Here is a 20,016-nt window from a genome sequence, read left to right on the forward strand (position 1 = left end):
GGTTCCCAGGGATTTCTACTTAGATCTGATGCTTGCCTGAGTGTGCAAACATCCTCATTACACAGATGAAGAAACCAAGGCTTAGAGAGATTAAATGACTTGTCACCCAGAATTACACAGCATGTATTTCATTCATTCAGCAAATATTTTTTGACTGCTCTTTGCCGGGTACTGTTTCAGGTACCGGGAGCTTAGTCAACAAAACAGCCAAATCCCTCATCCTCATGGAGCTTCCATTCAAGTGCAGGGGGTGGCAAGCCAAGACCTGTCAAATTCAGCCTGCTGCCTCTTTTCGTATAGCCCGTGAGTGGAGAAATTACCCCCCACCCCCTTTTTAAATAGTTAAAAAAAAAATAGGAAGAATAACATTTTGTAGCCTGTGAAAATTCTGCGAAATTCTAATTCAAATTTTTGACCCAGAAAGTTGTCGTGGAACTGGCATGCCTCTTCATTTAGGTGTTGACAGTCTACCTTTATGCTCCAGCAGTGAGTTGAGTAATTGTATGAGACCATAAGGCCCACAGAGCCAAAAATATTTCCTATCTGGCCCTCGGCAGAAAATGTGTTCTGACCCCAGTTCTAACAGGTAATCAGATCATTGTGACAATGATGAACAGGACAGTTAACAGCGAATACTTGCTTTGGGCAAGCATTTTGCTAAGCCCTTCCTTTCACTGTGTCTTGTAATTGTTACCACCCCATGATACTGTGATTATCCTCCTTGTTTACAGAAGGATGGAAGGCTCAGGGAAGTGAAGCACCTTGCTCAAGGGCACACAGCTAATGGGTGGTCCAGGAGACATGTAGTCAAGCTCTACCAAGCCAGAGCCAGCCTGGGCTGTGAACCCTCATGTGGACCCAGGACTCATATCTGACATTGTGAGGCCTCACAGTGGGCTGCTTCCAAAATCAAGAGAAATTCTAGACCCAGGAAGAGCTCGGGGTCTCTCCCACCCCTGCCATGCGCTCTTCCTCAGGTCGTGCCCACAAACTGTCCCAACTGTGTGGTCTGGGCTGCTGAGAGCTGGCCTCAGAGGCTCTAGTGAGGTTGGCCATTGTTAGTGTTTAGAGCGCAGGGTGGAGAAGCCCAGAGACAAGCTGGATTATAGAAACCGCAGCAGGACCGGGGAGGTGAAGACAGGATAGGGAATGTGGTGTCCAGGGGGCCTTGCCCGCCGCACAGTCACAAGGCCCAATTCATGTACTAGTCACAGAATGTCAAAGTCCCAGCCTCGGCTGATTTGCTGGCCTGGGCTTCTCACTGAGGAGCCCTTGACTAATTGGCAGTGAGAAATATGCTGGATTTGGTGAAATTCATCTTTGTCATGCTGCTCCCCCACTTTCCTCCAACCCCAGAAAGGTCTGTTAAATCACTCAAAGACCCTAGTGACAGCGGCGCGGGTCTAGCCAGGACACCAGACAGACTGCCGTGGGATGCCTGGGCTCTGTCGGGTGTGGGGCACTCACGTGGTCCTCGATTCAGGCGTGGATCCGTTCATCCACTCTGGGAAGTCACTTCAGCACCAGCGCCCTCCTTGCTTCTGTCATCCAGCCGTCCTCTCACTCATCCATTCACCTGCTCAGTCCATCATGCAGCAACCGTGGTCTGCACCCTTCCCTCCTGGTAATCTGCTGAGAAGCCGCCCAGCACGGTGGGGAAGCCATGGCCTCTGATGGTCAGACTTTCCTGGTTGGGGGCACAGGGTTCTCCACGACAAGTTTGGGCACCTTTCCCTGAGGACTTGGCTTACCTTCCCAGAGGGGCCACGAGGACTGTCAGAGGAGACTAGATGCACAGGAACGTGGTGCTGTTCGCATGAGGGTACCCAAGAAAGGGTAGCTGTTATGATGGCATTTAGCGAGACAGTCACCAGGATTTGACCATCAGTGGCCTAGGGAAGATTACTGTCGGGTGGACCGGGGGTGTGCTGACCTGGCGGGAAGAGGAGGCTGGCATGGTGCCCATGCTGCTCAGGGCTCAGTATGGAGAAGCTGGGTGGGGCTGGGGCACGAGTCCTCGAATCCTTTCCATTTTACAGATGAGGAAACTGCTTGGAACTGGAGAGCTTTAGAACCAAGGCTGGCTCTGAGGTGGGGATTGCAGAGGAATGGCTTCCTGGGAGCCAGGCTGCGCATGTTAGCTTGGGCAGCGGGAAGACTTGGACACTCCCTGAAGAGGGTTGGTGGGGCGACACGTCAAAGCACAGTGCAGGCCTCTCCAAAGGTGTCTGGAAGGTCTTTTAAGAATCCATTCTTTCTTTTCAGAGGCCTGGTTCATCCTGGCCACAGCCTCTCCTACATTGTGTTTCCCCTAAACCAGTGAGTTTCAGGAAGTCTGTCCTACGTCCCTTGTGTCTTGGCAGACAGTCGCCCCTCGCTCCCCAGACTCTGTGCTGGGCTCTGGAGAGGAGGGACAAACAGCCATGTTCTCTGTCTCCCCCTGGGGTTGGCTGGGGCGAAGCCCAGAAATTCAGACAGTGGAAAGCGGCTGTCCCATGGCCATCAGAGGCCACAGGCCAGTGGCACCACCTCTGCTTTCAGTGCTGGTGCAGGCAGGAGTAGGGAGGCAGTGGAGCTTGGCTCAGAGGGTCAAGGAGGAGCTCCCAGGCAGGCCAAGGGAAAGAGGCCTCGGCAAAGGCAGAGGTTCTCCGCAGCTGGCTAGTGGGTGGTGGAGCTCTAATTCTTTCAGGAGCTCTATGTTCAATGAACTGGGGGAGCCTAAAAAAAAAGACAGTGTTCTCTGGATCCTACCTTGGAGAAGACTGGAGGAAGAAAACAAGGGCCCAGGAGGGAGTGAGGGCCCCAGAGCCACACGGTCCAATGAGAGCAGACAGACCCAACTCCGTCTGGATGGCCAGATGACCCAGCCTGCCTGGCCTGGTCATGGCAGCCTTCCTGGGGAGAGCTGTAGGGTTTAGATAGGCTGACAGAAGGCTAGGGGACAAGTCATTCCTCTCTGAACCGTGGTTTCCTCTTTATAACACGGGGACAACTCTTCCTTGGTGGAAGGGCCACGATGAGGCGGTGGGATAGTGGGCGGGGCTCGCCAAGTGGTGCCTGCGAGGAGGGAGCACTCCGCCTGGGTTGGCTTCCACTCCCTCCTTCTTGCCCATTTGTCTCCACTATTTCAGGTGGATCTGGGGAAACCCTGCATACCCCTAAAGAGGCTGAGTCCTGGGATTTTTACAACAGTCCTGGCAGAGTCCCAGATGTTCTGCGTGGTGAGAGGGACAGTCAGGGCGCTGCTGGTGCAGGAGCCCGGTTTGGACAGGGCCAGGGGCCAGGATGGAGTTGCAGGGGGTGGGGGCTTGAGCGAGACTGGGGCTGTGGTCCAGGCAGGGGGATGGGGATCTGAGGGGCGGGAACCGATGGGTCTAGGGCCATAAGTGGGGACATGGGGGGCACCCAAAGCCCAATGCTAAGACAGCCTCAGACAACCTCAGAGACAGTTCTACAAAGTACCTCTTCCAGCCTTGCGACCAGACACCATCTTGCTTTCAAAAGAGCTTCCTTTTATTCCCACCCCCTCCCTCTTGTTTTATTTTTTCAAATAAGAAGTTCACCCTGTGCTGGAGCCAAAGGGAGAGTTTAATGAAAATCGATGGAGAAATTAAAGATGGAAGGAAATTAAAGATGAGCAGGGGGCAGGGAATGAGGGTTCAATTTCAAGTCCAAGAAGAAAATTGTCAGTGGCAAGGGTTGGGAAACCTGCTGCCTCTCTCCACACAGTTCTGCCACCTCTCCCCTGTCTCCTGGGCCCACTTCTTGGGATTGAGATGCCCTGACATCTGAAGGGCTAGGCTGGAGGCGGGGGGCGGCTGAATCCAGCTATTTAAATCCCAGAGACACTTGGCAGGAGGGGGCAGGGTGCAAGGGGGCCACTAGGGCACGATCTGCCACTTCAGCTGCCATTTCACAGGACTTTCTCTCCCTGCTTCTTCCCTGCAGAGTTGCAGATGATCATAAATAGATAATGTTCACACACAGAAAAATCCGGTTTTTACTTTCTTTTTCTCATTTGATTCTCACAATCACATTGTAAGGAAGGCAGAGAGAGATGGTCCCACCCATTTTACAGAGAGCAGAGTTGAGGCTGGAAGGCATCCGACACAGTGAGGGAGGCAGAGCCTGGGTTGGGGACCCCATTTTTTTTTTGCCCCCTGCTGTAGATTCTATTTGCTACAGTCTTCTTTGCATACTTCGCTAGCTAAAAAGGGTGTGGTGTGCAGACCCCAGGGCAAGGAAGCTATTCTATCTTGATATAGTCAGTTCTAGTTTGTCAGTGAGGTTTGGTGGGGAGAGTGGGGCAGGAAATCTGCTTAATTTAACTTGCAGCCCCTTCTTTAGCCAGGAGTAGCTGTTAGAGGGAGAGGGAGAGAGAGAGAGATAATGTCTCTGGATGGAGATCCCAGATACCTCTCCATCCCAGGGCTCAACCCTCCGAGGTTTATGAGCTTCCCCCTCCCCTCCAGCCCCCAGGTGCAGCCTTCTCCTGCCTTGGAAATGGGCTGGAACAGTGCAGAGAACCCCAGGGTTCGAGGTCAGCTGTCTGTGCTGACTGGCAGGTGGACAGGGGTGGGGACTGTAAGGGGGCTGCCTAGAGGGAGTGTGGTTCATTTCCTTTCCTGAGTTCCAAGTCTCCCAAGCTTCTCCCTCTGCCTTGAGAGTAGGGGGTAAGGGGGCTTGAAGGAGGCCAGGATGTGAAGAGGCAAGAACAAAATTAGGCACTGTCCCACCTCCCTGCAAGCCCTCCCTCCCCCAATCCACCTCCCCCATCCCCGCCAAGAGTTCTCGCTGAGATGACAGGCCAGTATTGTTCAGACTGAAGGAAGGCCCTGCTGGCTTGGGGGGCTGCAGCCCATGCACAAGGCACAGCCTGAGTTTGGACAAGGCAGGGAGCCCCCTGGCAGCGGGAACAAGTGCAGCAGCGGAGCTCAGTCGGGGCTGCCGTAGGTTCTCGTGAGTTGTGCGGCAGCGCCCCCTGGTGGATAAGAGCAGCAGCGGCAGGCCTGTCTCAGTGCCAGAGGCTGTCCTCTGGAGCTGTCTGGGCCAGTGGGCTCAGGGTCCGAACCACCCATCCAGAAGAGTGTGTCCTGTGTATGTCACGTGTGTGGGAAGGAAGGAGGGAGATTTGAAAATTCAAGGCAACAGGAGCTTCTTCCTACCAATCCAGCTTCTTCCAGAAGAAGGATGCGGATACAATTTGTAATCTAACGTGTGTCCGACTCCCAGAAACCTTCCTGAGCCCCCCAGTTCTCACTGGACCCCACACCGCTTGGCCTGACACAGAGGTGCCTGTGAGCAGACTGCTTGCCAGAAGCAAGCCTGGGTTCCATGCCCGGTTTCAGCACGTAAGAGGTGTTCACCTGGTAGTCGTCTAAGTCCTGGTCCCTTCATATTCTTGTAAAGAGGAGTGACAGTCCCTACCTTGCAGGCTGTGAGGATGAAATGAGTGCATGTGCCATACATGTGAGGTTTTTTCCCCCTTTCCTGCCAGAGTCCTCCACTGAACGTCTTCAGGCCTTCCTTGCTTTGGTGCACCTGCCTAGGCTGGGGAGGCCTGGGAAGGCGTCTCACACGCCCTTGCTGAAAGGGCTCTGGTGTCCTTCTCTGGTCAGCCTTCCCGACTGCTCTCTTCCCTCCTGGCACTCACACTGTACTCGCGGCTGCTCCTGGAGCGTGTCCCACGCTGCCTGGCCTCGGAGCTCTGCCTCGGCTTCCTACCAATAGACACCATATCGTCTACCGCGTAGCCCATCAGGGAAGTGGCTTGCACACCCAGGTGAGCAATGTTTGCCGCATGGCTGGATAAATATTGTTGGAAGAGTTCTAGTGCATTCTTCCCCATTGCAGAGGAGAGGGTAGAGGCCCAGAGAAGGGAGGCGATGTGCACACCCCACGCACACACACTCCTACTGTGAGCAGCAGGCCTGAGGCCAGAAGGCAGGTCATGGGAGCTCACTGGGCTGCAGCCTGGCCTCTGTGAACTGTTTCAGGCCCAGGGGTGGGGTGGGCGTGGGGAGTGCAGATAATGAAACATCCCTTCAGTAAGCACAGAATGCCCCAAAATCTGCCTGTGGGATTTTCCCTGAGCCCCCTTTTATACCATCCATCCCTAGTAATTTGTTCCAGCTTGCCCTCCCCTTGCTTTCACTCCTCTGGCCCCGAGCCCACATTCTCGGGTCCCCAAACAAACCTTGTCCCCAGCTTAGGGGTTCATGGGGAGAACCCGGGCCAGACTATCCTTTGTCGCAGGTTTGCTGAAGACCCACAAGCAAGTTTTCTAGTCCCCACGAAACTCCGTTTTCTCATTTGGCGGAGGGAGGCGTGTGTTCCCTGGGGACCGTGTGACATATGAAATAATTTTGGAAGACAAATGTGATGAACAAATGTCCGAAGCGGTGAGCAGGCCGGGCTGGGAATTCTCGGGCCTCTTCTCCAGGGTTGGGTGTGTGGTGAGGGGGCGACGTCCCTCGTTCCTTGAGGAGTTGCCTGGGCGCCTGTCCCCCCTGGGAGTTCACAGATGGAGGCCTGCGCTTCTGTGCAGGTGGGTGGTGGGCTGAGGAGGCGCAGACTCGGAGAAGTGCATTTCCCGCCTGTCCCCCAAGCAATCTGGTGAGAGCAGAAAATAAATAAGTCCGATGTAAACACAATGCCAGTGCTGGGGAGGCAGGAAGCTGAGCCACGGGGACGCAGGGGTTCCTGGAGGTCCTGGACAAGGTGTAGAGGAGCCTGCACCTCCCACGCTGCGTTCCCCTTTGGCTTCTGAAGTCTGGAGGTGAGCTGGGGAAAGGCAGTTGCTGGGGCAGGAAGGGGAGAAGCTAAAGAGGCTGAGGGGGTGGTAGAAGGTGTCGGTGTGGGGCAAACCTGACTAGGGAGGACCCACTCGGGGAGAGTAAGTTCTGGCTCTGTGCTGTGAGAGCGGGAGAGTAAGCCCACTCTCACAGCACAGAGCCAGAACCACTGTCCAGAGCCAGAACCACTGTCCCGCCCCGGCCAGTAGGTGACCAGCCTGTGAGAGAGGGAGGGGGGATGAGAAAGAGGAAGAGGTAGGGAAGATGGTTGGACATGCCCATGGACAAGGAACAACATGCAGGGGAGTTTCATTCTCCTCTGGGCTGCTTCAGAGGTAGGAAGCACTTTGCCACTTAGCCATAGCTGGATAGGCAGTGCCCCCAGTGTCATCTGCTCAAGGTGCAGAGTGGCCTCGTAGGGTGGGTTTCATTGTCATTCTCCTGATGAGCAATGATTTTGAGCATTTTCCCACATCCTTATTGACCCTTAGGATATTTTCTGTGAAATGTCTTATACTTTGGTCCGTTTTTTTTTTTTTTTTAAAAAGACTTCTTTGTCTTTTTGTTACTGAATTATAAACTTGGAAAAACATATTCTACGTATGAAACTTTTGTCAGGTATATATCTTGAGAATTTACATTCTCAGCCCGTGGTCTGTTCTTCCATTCTCTTAATGGTGTCTTCTGATGAATAGAAAGGCTTAACTTAGAGAAAGTCCAGTTTATTGATCTATTCTTTCATAGTTGGTGTTTTTTGTGTCCATTGAAGAAGTGCTTATTTAAATCATAAGAGACTCTTAATCTCTGGAAACAAACTGAGGGTTGCTGGAGTGGAGGGGTGTGGGAGGGATGGGGTGGCTGGGTGATGGACATTGGGGAGGGTACATGCTACGGTGAGTGCTGTGTATTGTGTAAGACTGATGAACCACAGACCTATATCCCTGAAACAAAAAATACATTTTATGTTCATTTTTAAAAAGTATAAAAACCCCTAAAAAAAAAGTGTTTGTTTACCCCCTAATCATGAAGGTATCCTATATTTTCTTCTAGAAGCTTTATTGTGCTACACTCTACATTTAGGTCTCTGATCTATTTCAAATTAATTTTTTTAGTGGTGTTTGAAGTTCAGTGTTTTCCAAGTGATATCCAGTTGTTCTAGCACCATTTGCCAAAAAGACTATCTTTCACCATTTAATTAAAGAGGTGCTTTTGTTGTTAGTAAAGTGAGTCTGTTTCTGGAGTTTTTTTCTTTTTCCTGTTCCATTAGTCTTTCGTTTATCCTTGTGCCAAGATGACACTGTCTGAGTCCCTGTAGTCTATAACAAATTTTAGCATTTAGTAGTATAAATCCTCTAACTTTGTTCTTTAAGATTATCTTGGTAATTCTAAGTTATTTGCCTTTTTCTGTACATTTTAGAATCCACTTGTTAATTCCCACAGAAATACCTGCAAGGATTTTGATTGGGATTTCTTTAAATTTATAAATAAATTTTGGGATTATTGACATCTTAGATAATATAGGTTTTTCTAATCAATAAATGTAGTATAATCTCTTTATAGAGACTGCCTTAACTTCTCTGAGATATGTTTTGAGTTTTCAACATCTTGCATGAGTGTCAACATCTTGCATATCTCTTTAAGACTTATTTCTGGGTGTGTTTTATACTTATTAAGTCCTATCTTAAAATTCTTACTTCCTAGTTGTTGCTGATACATAGAAAATACAATTTTGAATATAATGGTATACAGACTCTTATGGATTTTATACAGATTTGGATTGTGTTCAGATTGTGTACACAGTCATGGGATCTTTAAATTATGAAAGTTCTTCTTTTCTGGTGATTTTATCTTTGTATTTCTTTTTCTTATCTTATTTCATTGGCTAGGGCCACTGTAAAATGTGAAGTAAGAGTGGTGATAATGGATATCTGTCTTTTTCCTGGTTTGGGGGAATTCCTTCAAAATTTTACTTACTATTTCATTATTAACTGTGATATCATTATCACTTTAAGGATTAGATAACAGGTTCAGAGAAGGTAAGTAACCTGCTCATTTCACCAAGTCAGCAAGTAGCACAGGTGAATTGTGAAGCCACACTTTTCTCTCTCCTAAGGTTGGGCAGCTTCTATGATACCACAGGTACATCTGGGACAGGGGTGCTCAACCTAAGATCCCCGTTGGAATTAGTTGAGGAGTCTTTAAAAATATTGATACCAAGACTTTATCCCAGATCAATTAAATCAGATTTTCTGGTGGTGAATCCCAGGCATTAGTAATTTAAAAACTTTCCCAGATGATTCTAATCATCTGAAAACCCAGGCTAAGAATCTCTGGTCTAGAAGCAGTTTGGGTACAATTCCCACCCAAGCTGTGCCCAGGAGTGCTTTGCTGAAAGCTTGGTGTTTTTACATCAGCACAGTCCTGCTAACCCTAACTCAAAGGGAAGTGAACTTTTTCTTGCTGGTCTTTTGATATCTTCTCCCAAACTCCTCTCCTTCTACCTCCAAATGCCTTCAGAGCATCTGTTTGACAGTCTACTTTAAGGAAAATCATCTGCCTGGCAGGGAAATTATTTTTTATTTGTCAGTAAAATAAAGTGATTCTATCTCTGGTTTTCTTCTACTGCAATAAGTCATCTCTCTGTACCTCAATGACTTCCTTAGCAAAGTGGTTATAATCCCTTTCATCCATTGTCCCCTTTATTACATATTAATGTTTGTTTTATCCATTTTGACACTGAGCTTTTAATAAAAAAATTCTTGTTTGAATTTGGTAGCAAAGGAAGTTGAGTGGTGACTGGGACATGTTAGCCTGGAAGAGGATAATATGACCCTCCCGGAGGCCTGTTTTACTTTCTGTAGCTTTCTACAGAGCTGTCGGCTCTACCAGCACTCCTTAAAACAAATATCCCATTTTATAAAGTGAGCCTTTAACCCCTTACATTGTGCACAGATTCTGTGTTGGAACTTGCCCCGATCTGGTTTATGCCCCACATTCAGATCTTGCTTCTGATGGATGGATTCATTTATTCCACCCAATGCTTCTCCCTGTCCCTTGGCCCACGCTTGTCTTTGCTTCCTTGGGCATGACATTTGCTTCCCTCTCTATCATTGACTTTTCCCTCTGGCTATATCCTGGACAAGCAGATCTGTCCTGCCTGGTCCCATGAACAGAAATCCCACAGCTTTGTGGTCCCCACTTGTCTTCCCCCGCCCCCTGCAGACTTCAAGTGTCTGAGTGGACAGACAGATGAAAGAGGAAATCCAGGGGTCTTTAGGTGTTCTTCCTCCCCTGTGGCTGAGTTGCCACCACATTCGTGTGATTCAGTTTAACTGTTACAACCCAGCAACCTTCTGCCTTTCCCTAACATGCAGAATGGAACTGGAAGATAGCAACCCAGCACCGTATATATGGTGGGTCTTTACGTACTAGCCAGTATCCTTTAGATATCTGTGTTAATGCCACCAGTGATGCTTTTCTAATAATTAGTAGGAGGAGAAGTTTGCTCATAAATCTAATGTAATGTTTACTGTGCATTTTGGGTTCCACCAGCTCCCTCTCTGTCCAGACTCCAGGTGCATCAGCCCTGCTGCTCAGGTGATGACCAGGCCATACCATCCTCATCACCATTTGCATGCCCTCCCATGAGGAAAGCTTGGCCTTGGGCCCAGGCCCATCCCATTCCATGTAAAAGCTAATTACATATAAGTGCTTCCAGCAGCAATTTCTTTAGAGATGTGAAAGTGCTTTGATTAGATTGTTCTCCTGGCATCATTAAGTTTATGTCCAGGGATGGGAAGTGGTGGTGTGAGGATGGAGACTTTCCAGAAATGGGACCAGTGTTTGAGGAAGCTGGCCTCACGCTGGGCCACTCCTGGGGCCAGCGTAGGAAATAAGCTAAGCAGCCCCCATTGACCTGACCCTTTCACTCGCTTCTCGCTTCATTGCCTTTCCCAAAGGCTGTCCAGAGGGGCACAGGGCAAAGGGTGAGGAGACCAGGATGGGAATTTCGGCCCTGGCACTAATGTGTTTCATGGCCTCGATGAACTCTTTGCCTCCGCAGTGCTCCATCTCCCCCACCACTCAGCCTGCTGTGTTAACTGCCATGGGTCAGGCTTCAGCGGGGTGCTGGGGACCAGAGATGATTCAGTACAGGAGCTGCCCAGAGCAGCTCTCCTCTAGTGCAGGGTGGACATATAAACTTATGTGGACAGCCTGACACAATAAGTGTGCTAGTTGTGATCAGACCAGAGTGGTATGGCAGCTGGAAGGACAGAGACACTCTGTGGGAGGCAGGCATGTGTTCACAGAGGAGGTGATGTCTCACCTGAATCTAAGAAGGGAGTTGGGGCAGGGACTGGGAAGATGACCACTCAAGCTTTAGGCGAACTGGGTTTGAGGTGCCTATGGAATATCCAGGAAAATTAATTTGGGAGCTAAACATAAAGTGATTGAGTGGCAGGTTGGAAATGTAGATGTGGATCTCAGGGAAGAAGGTCAGGGCTGGAGAGCTGGGTTTGGGAATCATCAGAGTGAGTCACTGAGGCCAACTGGCTTGGGCACTCTTGACTGAGATGGTACAAAGGGGGCTAATGGGGGAACCTGGGGTAAGCTACCTTAGGTGCATGCAAAGGAGGGCAGGCTAAAGGAGCAAACGATAGTGGTAGTTAGCTAGGGAAGAGATGAGCCCCCCAAATGGGGTATCATGGAGTCCCAGGCAGGAGAGAACACCAAGGTGGAGAGGCCAAGTCAAAGAGGGACTGGGAGGCTGCCAGACAAGTCCCCAAATTTTTTTTAAGCATGTGATTTTTTCTCTCTCTTTTGTCTTTTATTTCTCTGTGCATCTCTCTGTCTTTGTTTCTCCATCTCTTGTTTTGTCCTGATTCATCTTTGTACCAGTGCCTAGTTCAGGGACTGTCATAAGGTAGGTGCACAACTAATGTTTGATGAGCTATGAAGAGATGCAGAGACTATCCTACTTTTCTCTTTATTCTCCTCTGAGGGATTGTAGTTATTCATCTTATTGGTGCTGGTCAGGAATTGAAATAGGAGTCACTCCTCTTTTAAAAGTTCTAGTTCTGGGCTGCATGAGTTGGTGCTCAAACAAGTAGGAAAACCTGTGGGCCCCAACCCAGAGGGCTGAGGTTCCCAGTGGGGTCTCAGTCTTGGGGCGGGGGGGGCTACAGAAAGGTGAGTAGGACTCAGGGCCCCAGATCTGGAGATGTCTACAATCATCAAGTGTGGAAGAGATGGGATGATGGAACCACCATGTGGCAGATATTTTACCTGCATTATCTTTGTTAACTTCCAATATCCTCTGAGGTGGGCATTTTTACCCCCACTTAGAGATAAAGCCTCAAAGTAAGTACAAAGATTGTGCGGCTAGTAAGATCCAGAAGCAGGATGCAGTCCCAGGTAGGTGTGACTCCAGAGCCTGTGCATGTTCTGATGCTACAGGAATGGGTTCAGGCACTGGGAAGCCTAGAGCCCAGTGATATAGTCCCACCAGGCCTCTCACTGTGATGAGCTGGCTGGGTTGGAGTTGCTGAGAGGGTGATGCACACAGAGATCAACTTGGGCTAGTGGCATCTTGCTGACAGCAGGCAGAGTGGCACATCATTATTGTCAGAGCCAAAGGCCGAGGAAATTGGCCCAATGTGACAATCTCCCAAATAGAAAAATGGGCAAAACACATGAACAGGCAATTCATAGAAAAATTCCAAATGGCAAAAACCAAAATCAAAAGCCAAACCTAATCAAAGTAAAATGGAAGCATGAAAAGGCTCTGAGCTTCTATGTAGAAAGTGAACACATGCATATTAAAATACAAATTCTGCATATCCACCAAACTGGAAAAAATTTAGAATCTGACAGTACCAAATGTTGGCAAGAATATGGAGTTAAGTGAGTTTATACATTACTGATGGGAATATAGATTGCTACAGCTGTTCTGCAGAACAACTTGACAACACTAATAAAATTAAAGATGCGCAGACCCTGTGAGTTAGTAATTCCACTCCTCGATGGAGAGCCCTAGAGAATCTGGCATCTGTGCACCAGAAGACACTTAGAAGAATATTTACTGTATATTATACAGCATATACAGAATATTATTATATATTATAGCAAAAACTGAGAAATGACTCAAATGACCATCAATAGGATAATACATAAATGAATCACAATCAGTTTATACAATGAAATACCACCCAGCAGTGAAAATAAATGGACTTTAGCCCCAGGCACCAACAGGTAGGAGTTTCCCAAACATAATGCTGATTGGGGGATAAAGCAAAATGCTATATACAGTATGATACCATTTATGTCAAGTTCAAAATTTTGTAAAGCAATATACATGCAATCAATCTCTAAAGAAAACAGGGAATAATAAGCACAAAATTCAGGGTAGTGGTCCATCCACCAGGGAACAACAGAGGTATGAGATCAAGAACTGCATACTGGGGGCTTTCTGATGTTATTTTATTCCTAATAGTAGAATTTCTGGATATTAGGCATATACATACACACAGAGAGGTGTTCGTTTTGATATTTTTTTGTATGTCATACATTTGCAACACACACACATGTATTCTCTTTGGAAGGGATGGTATATTTTGTAATTAACAAGGTACCAGAAGAGATCTGAAACATAAGGGAAGCAGGACAGCGGGCAGTTGCAAGGACAGGACGCCACAGACATTCTTCTCTGGGAAATCTAAGGGCAGAAGAGGAATCAGGCTCAGTCAGAGTCACTCTCTTGAGGTCAGGAATCTGTGGACTCCAGGAGCTGCTCTTTCTTTCTGGAGCTGCTCTTTCCTGTGGTGGCCTTTGCTCCCAATATCTCCTTTGTCTGTGATGCCATTCCTCTCCCTTTACTCATCTAAAGTGTGTGTTCAAGTCTTCGGCTAACTGTCACTCTCTTGCATTTACTCCTCCTGTGCCCAAAGCCTGCTACTACATGTGAGGCCTGAATGAGCTGTCATCCCCAGGCATGCAGAGTGTCCAGGGCGACAGAGGACTCAGACAGGGGAGACAGAATCACATCACAGTGGTGCTGCTCCCAATTGCTGGGGCATAAAGTCATCTGTAAACCTTGTTAAAAGGAAAATTCCAGGCCTCCCCAGAGTCTGAGTAGGTCTGGGTGGGGCCCAGAAATGTGCTTTAGAGAAATCCTGAGTGAATTTGGTGCAGCTGGTCCTCAGACACCTCTTGGAGAAACAGTGTGATGAATGTGGTATTGCTAGCAGAGCTCTGGGGGCCCCCACCCCAAGCTGGGATGTGGGCATTAAGTCAGGGTGCTTCCAGGGGCCTCCCCAGAGGGTACCCTCATGGGAAACCACACTGTAAAATGGTTATTTGTGGATGAGCCTCCTGCTTCACTGCAGGGGCTACCCTGCCCTGGCTTACCTCTGTTTCAGGGAAATCACACTCGGCGGGTTGGCTGAGGAGCATTTTGGGTTGGGAAGCAAGCCTGCAGTCCAGCCGTTGATGGCCCAAGCCCTTGGAGACCATTGGCCCCTGGCCTCTCTAGTGTGTTTAGAGTGGCCCATCTCCAAGCAGGTACTGGGGACTAGGTTTAGGTCTGGTTTGGGCCTGACCAGCACTCTCAGATGGGTTTGGGAATGCAGTTCCATTTGCCTCCAAGATCAGACTAGGAGATCAGATAACTGAGACCCTTAGCTGTTGCCGTGGATAGTGCTGGAAGGGGGAAAAGGATAAGGGCCAGGCAGGTCTAAGAGGTTTCTTATGTTGGCTAGCTGCAAGTAGGGCTGCTTCCTGTTTCGAGGCCCAGAGCAGCCCCCTTTGCTTACCTGGGCCCCAGTGAGGGCCCCTCTGAAGGCCCCCTAGTCAGATGTCTGGCATGAGTCCAGTCCTGCCAGCGGCCGCCTGGCTGCTATTTGTTCTTTTTTATTAGGCACTTCCAGGTGAGTTTTACTGTGGACAGCTCCCTCAGCTCCTGTTCCCACGTTCGTCTCTTTCTGAGTCTGAGATTGCCAAAGGCTTTTACAGCTAATGGGCCTTACAGCTCCCAAGAGCCATTTAAGGGAGGCCCAGAAGTCAATGGTGGTAATTAGTCAAGAGAAACACTGACCTCTGGAGAGCTGCTTGAGCTGAGTGGCAGGAAGTGAAGGTGTAGGGACAGGAGCCCCGGACCTGCAGCAGGCACGGAGAGCATTGGCATGGGGGTCCCCTCACTTCACCTCTCCCTGGTTCTTCCTGGCATCATCCCTGCCCGCCCCCCACTCCTAACAGGGGAAGGAATTCTGGGTTCTTGATGACACGGTCTTCAAGCAGGCTGGTGTCCTGGGGCATCTCAGGGGCAGCAGGCACCCTGCTGAGCTAACTCTGATATGTTACTACCCACCACCCGTCCCCTGCCTTTCTCCAGAAAGACTCATCTAGTGATGCTTGATGAGGCGGGGGTCTGAGCTCAGCTGTGACTTCTCAGGAGGCAGTATGATGTCCTGATAGAAACCGTGGGCTTTGAAGCTAGACAATTCGGGTTCAAATCCCAAACCAACTTGTTTTAAGGTTTGTAATCTGCAGCAAGTCAGTGAACCTTTTTGTGTCTCAGTTTCTTCATCTGTAAAGTGGGGAGACTAATCACACTGGCCTCCCAGGCTTCTGACAAGGAGGAAATGGTACGCATACTGCACTTGGAGGGATGAGCCCTTGATAAGTAGAAGCTATTATTGTGCCATGAGTAAGTAAGTCTGATGGAGGCAGAACTGGGAAGCTGAAGCCTTTATCTGGCATTCCTATCCCACCACACCCAGGTTCATTCCTCTCTGGTTAGGCAGAGGGAGCAAGCCTCTAGGGGAGCAGCCGTCTTTCTAGAGGGCAAGGATGGTGGAGGATGGGATAGGGAGGGAAGGAGGTTGAGCTCAGCCTAGAGCTAACCCAAGGAAGGGAGGAGAAAGCCAACACTTGTCAAGCATCCTGTCTGGATTTGCATCACCTACTTCATCACCTTAACCCCCAACACCCTGTTGGTGGATGAGGATACCGAGTCTCGGAGAAGCTGTGACTACGGCCAGGTCATACAGTGCAAGTAAGAGGGGGCCAGGGCTGGAGCTCGGGGTATGGGAGTTCTAAGTGACTGTTCTTTTTACTGTATTTTGCTGTGGTGCATGGTCAGGGGCTAGCCCCTGGGCACTTGGCTTGATGCCTGCTATCTAAGAAGCTCGTAGGAGGTCACCAGTCTCTGCTGAAGCCAAGGGTAAGGCTTCAGATGCCAGACTTGGGGTCCTTCTGGGGGCCTTGTCACCAGGTTTTCCTGGCTCCACACGGAGTCCTGGACTGGCTGGACCCTGTGGGGGGCTTGTGTCTATCTCCACACTGTCTTGAGCAGTGGCGCTCTTCTGGGATGTACAGGGCCGTGCCCTCTCTCCCCCTGCAGGTGGACGGCGTTCTATGCTTGGCCGACATCCTGACCGATGACAGCCACTCAGAGGCCACGCGGGCTGAGGCTGCGGCTGTGGTCGCCCAGGTCACATCCCCACACCTGCCCTTTACTCAGCACCTCAGCAGCTTTCTGGAAAGCATGGAAGAAATCGTGACAGCTCTTGTCAGTGAGTCCCCCTGGGCGGGAGGGGACTGCTGCGTGAGTGGGACTTGTCATAGTTGTCTTCAGCGGGGGCCAAGGAGGCCTTCCTGCTCTGCTCCATCACACGCCCACACTCACTGCACCCCATGTAGCTTGCACTGATGTCACACTAGCTGAAATCCCACTGTTCATGCAGCAGAGATGGGAAAGAACTTTCTTTTTCAAATCTCCTATTAAAATGTATGCAGCCTTCTGAGAAGCTCTTTGAGTTAAGGTCACATTGGGATTAATGGACCTTTCAGAACAGAGACCAGGACAGGCCCCGTGGAGATGTGGAGGACCTTGAATTTTGAGGTTCAGATCCTTGACCAGAAAGACTCTGATGGGTTTTGTTCCTGAAGTCTCAGACTATTATAGACAATGAGTGGGACAACAATGAAGGGGCACGTAGCTTCTCGGAAGGCACTGGTATATGCCAGCCTACCACCTGCAACCCCACCACTGGGCCCACAGCCCAGGGCCTTGAAGGCTTTGACTCTTCTGGATTCCCCCATTCAGACTTGTGTACTCCTGGCTGGAGAATCATAGTCTGAGATCTAGAATACTCTCTTCCTCTAGCTGCCCTTTCCAAAACTGCTGAAGCTGAGACTTCTCTAGATAAAATCCTTAGGAAACTGGTTTTGCAAACCACATCCTTCTTTTATAAGTGCTGGCAAGGGTGTGTGTTTCTACTTCTGCCCCTATCCCTGTCACTGTCTCCATGTCCACTGTCTCCATGTCCATAGAAACTGAATGAAAATTAGTCTCATCAGAAAATCCAGCCTTCACTCTTGGGATCATCAAACCAGGCCTGGGAAGATTTGGAGTAGCATGAATATAGGAGCAGCACAGAAACTGGGTTAGGAGTCAGAACATTCAAGTGTGACTTTTGTCTTTTCATTCATCTATTCAGCAAACAGCTGTTTGATGACCAGCAGTCCTGGGGCAGGCCCTTCACAATTTTCCTGATATAGCAAACATGAGGTTGGAGCCATTTCTCTTGAGTACTTCTAGCTCTAGAATTTTCAGATTTGCAAGGACTTTGAACAGAAGAGTCATCAGTTACCCTGACTTTATGGCTGATTCTAGGTATGGGGGCAGTGGCACCCACAGGCCAGGCTGGGATACCTCAATTTGCCAGGATCTACATTTCTTCAAAGTTGAGAAAACCTAGAAGCCAACTCTTGAACGTCTTGGCTGGAGAGAACTCAAGAGAGCAGAAAGTTCAATGCTCACTCAATTGGAGAAAAAACCTAGGTCTAGAGAGGTTGAGGAACCTTCTTAAGGGAACATAACATTGTGAGGATTCACTTATGCCTTGAGTCTCATCCTCAATCTTCCACCAGAGCCAGGCAGGAAACACAAATGGTTGAAGAGGGCCATATGGAAGAAGAAAATAAGAAAATTTGAATCCTGCCTGAAACTGAAAATCACTTGTATTGATGAAGGGTGGGTGGTGGTCACTGTTAAACTCCCCATTGATCAGTTGCCATGTAGGAAAGGCCAATTTTTAAAGACAAGACAAAAATCCCAAATTTTATTGAAAATCTCCCAATGTATAAGCAAGAAACAACTAAACATCCACAAGTCTAAATAAGCTTTCCAACTATTGCTGTATCTCTATCCCTACTTTTTGGTCCAGGCTGGATTTCTCCCTGAAGAGGAGGAACTTCTCTATTTCTTTCCCCCTGATGAAGATGCATTGTAGAGTCTACTCCAAGAGTCAGCAGATGGGATGAATTTCCTGGGCAGGACGCCAGGGCTCTGTTCTTTGGTGGGAAATAGCCCTCCAATTTCTTGCTATTCCCTGGAAACATTTATAAATGAGTCATTGGAATCCTCAATTTAATCTTCCTAACGCATCCCAGGTGACTCAGACTGTAGTTTAAATAAATGTGCACCCAAATTAAAAGGCACTTAGGTGGTTGTGTTAATAATTGCTGTGTTGGCGGCATCCGTGACTGCATGAGAATTAGTGTGGGTGTTTGGATCTAGAAGAAATCTTTACAGCAAAGTGGGCCAGTGACTCATGTGGTCTCACTTCAAACTTTGGGTAAAAGGAGGTGGCCTGGAAAAGGTTGGCTTGTCCCTAGGGGTTCCTCCAAATTAGAGGAGAGGGCAGTCATTGGAAATCAGCAATCATAGAGTTCTGAATTTCTGGGCAAATCCGCTGCTTTGCCCTGGAGGATTAGATCAAGGTGCCAAGTTGCTTAGTTGGTTCCACCTAGGCTGAGGGCCACAGCACTGCCCAAGGGCAGAAATTGCCTCCCTGGTAGGACTGAAAGCTAAATATGGAGGAAAACCATTGGGGCAAAGTCAAAGAGGCCTAGTGACAAGAGGCAGCCTGGGATGCCGAAAGAATGGAGACTGAGATCGGGCCGACCTGCCTTTGAGTCTAGATGGTAACAATGACCCCGTATTCCTCAATTCCCCAATTTTGGGAAAATTGCTTCATATTTGAATCCTCAGTTCTCCCACTATAAAACTGTGATAGAAAGTTGGATCATGGTGAACGTGGAGTGGCTTCAGGAGATCAACGGTACACAGCAGTGCCTGCACCAAGTAAACACTCAACAAATGGGAACATCACTGCTGCTACAAGCTTCTCTGAGCCTCGGCTTCTACACCTGCAAAGAGAGACCAGTCTTTGCTGTGTTAAGGGTGCTCAGAATTTAATGGTGCAGGGCAAGGCACACAGCAGGTGGCCCAATGAATATTACATTCTGTTCCTGTTTAAGAAGGGACCAGTTAACTGTATTCACTCAAAGGGACAAGAGGTGCCAGCTTCAATGTCAGAAACTGGAAGCACATTTTCCTGAAGAGTGGCTTCTCTCCCCATGTTTTCATAGAGGTGTGATCAGTAGGAGAGTAACCTAGACGCAGCAGCACCTTGAATGGTGCTCCAGTGGGAGCTGAGGGTCCGAAGTTGAGTCCACTGGAGTGGGTGGCTGGCACACCTTCTCCTGGGGCAGGAGGCCTTTTGGGGTCAAGTGGAGCCCATGGGGAAATGTGTTAAATGGTGGAGAATTACAGGGTGTGGGGGATGTTCCCTCCTCTGCAAAGACCCATCAGATTCATCACTTGCAGATTAAAGTGGGGAGCTCTGGTTAGGTTTGGGTCATGGCCACTAGGATCCAAAAGAAAGAGCCTGACATCCCAAGGCTTGGTGTAGGAATTTTCCACGGCCATGTGACCCTTTTCTTGGGACCAGAGGAAATCCTGAAACTCTGCTGATGGCAGCTGGAAAGGCAGAGCCCTTATGTTTTAACTTCAGCTTCTTTCTTAAGGCAAATTCAGGAGCAGTCCCGAGTACATTGCTGGAGACACAGATGGACTGGGAGCTCTTTCCTGCTTCAGGGCCTTTGTACATGCTGCTGGTTCCTTGGGCCTAGAACATGTTCTTCCCCAAATACTCTCATGATTGCCTCATTTTCTCCTTAAAGTATCTGCTGTCACTTCCCTAGGGAAACCTTCCTTATGCACCCCACTGGGCCTTTAGTTAATCTCTTAGCTCTTGTTCTTTTTCTTTCTCGCATTAGAATTTGCAATAATCTTATTCATTTTTTTAAAAGCTGATTTTCTCCCACCTACTACTAGGATGTAAACTTAACAGGGGCAAAGCCCTGATCTGTGTTA

General features: G+C 49.0%; 1 protein-coding gene across 7 annotated transcripts in view; it reads left to right on the forward strand.

The window, feature by feature from the left end:
* Positions 1-20,016, forward strand: part of INSC (INSC spindle orientation adaptor protein) — a 120,225-nt gene that overhangs the window by 79,735 nt on the left and 20,474 nt on the right. For all 7 annotated transcript variants that reach the window (XM_082683169.1, XM_082683173.1, XM_082683171.1 and 4 more), the window contains one exon: positions 16,195-16,366. In XM_082683169.1, the coding sequence (XP_082539295.1) occupies positions 16,195-16,366 (172 nt within the window). The remainder of the gene's footprint in view (positions 1-16,194; positions 16,367-20,016) is intronic.

Source organism: Mustela nivalis (genome assembly GCF_964662115.1).
Source record: "Mustela nivalis genome assembly, chromosome: 9".
Lineage (NCBI taxonomy): Eukaryota > Metazoa > Chordata > Mammalia > Carnivora > Mustelidae > Mustela > Mustela nivalis.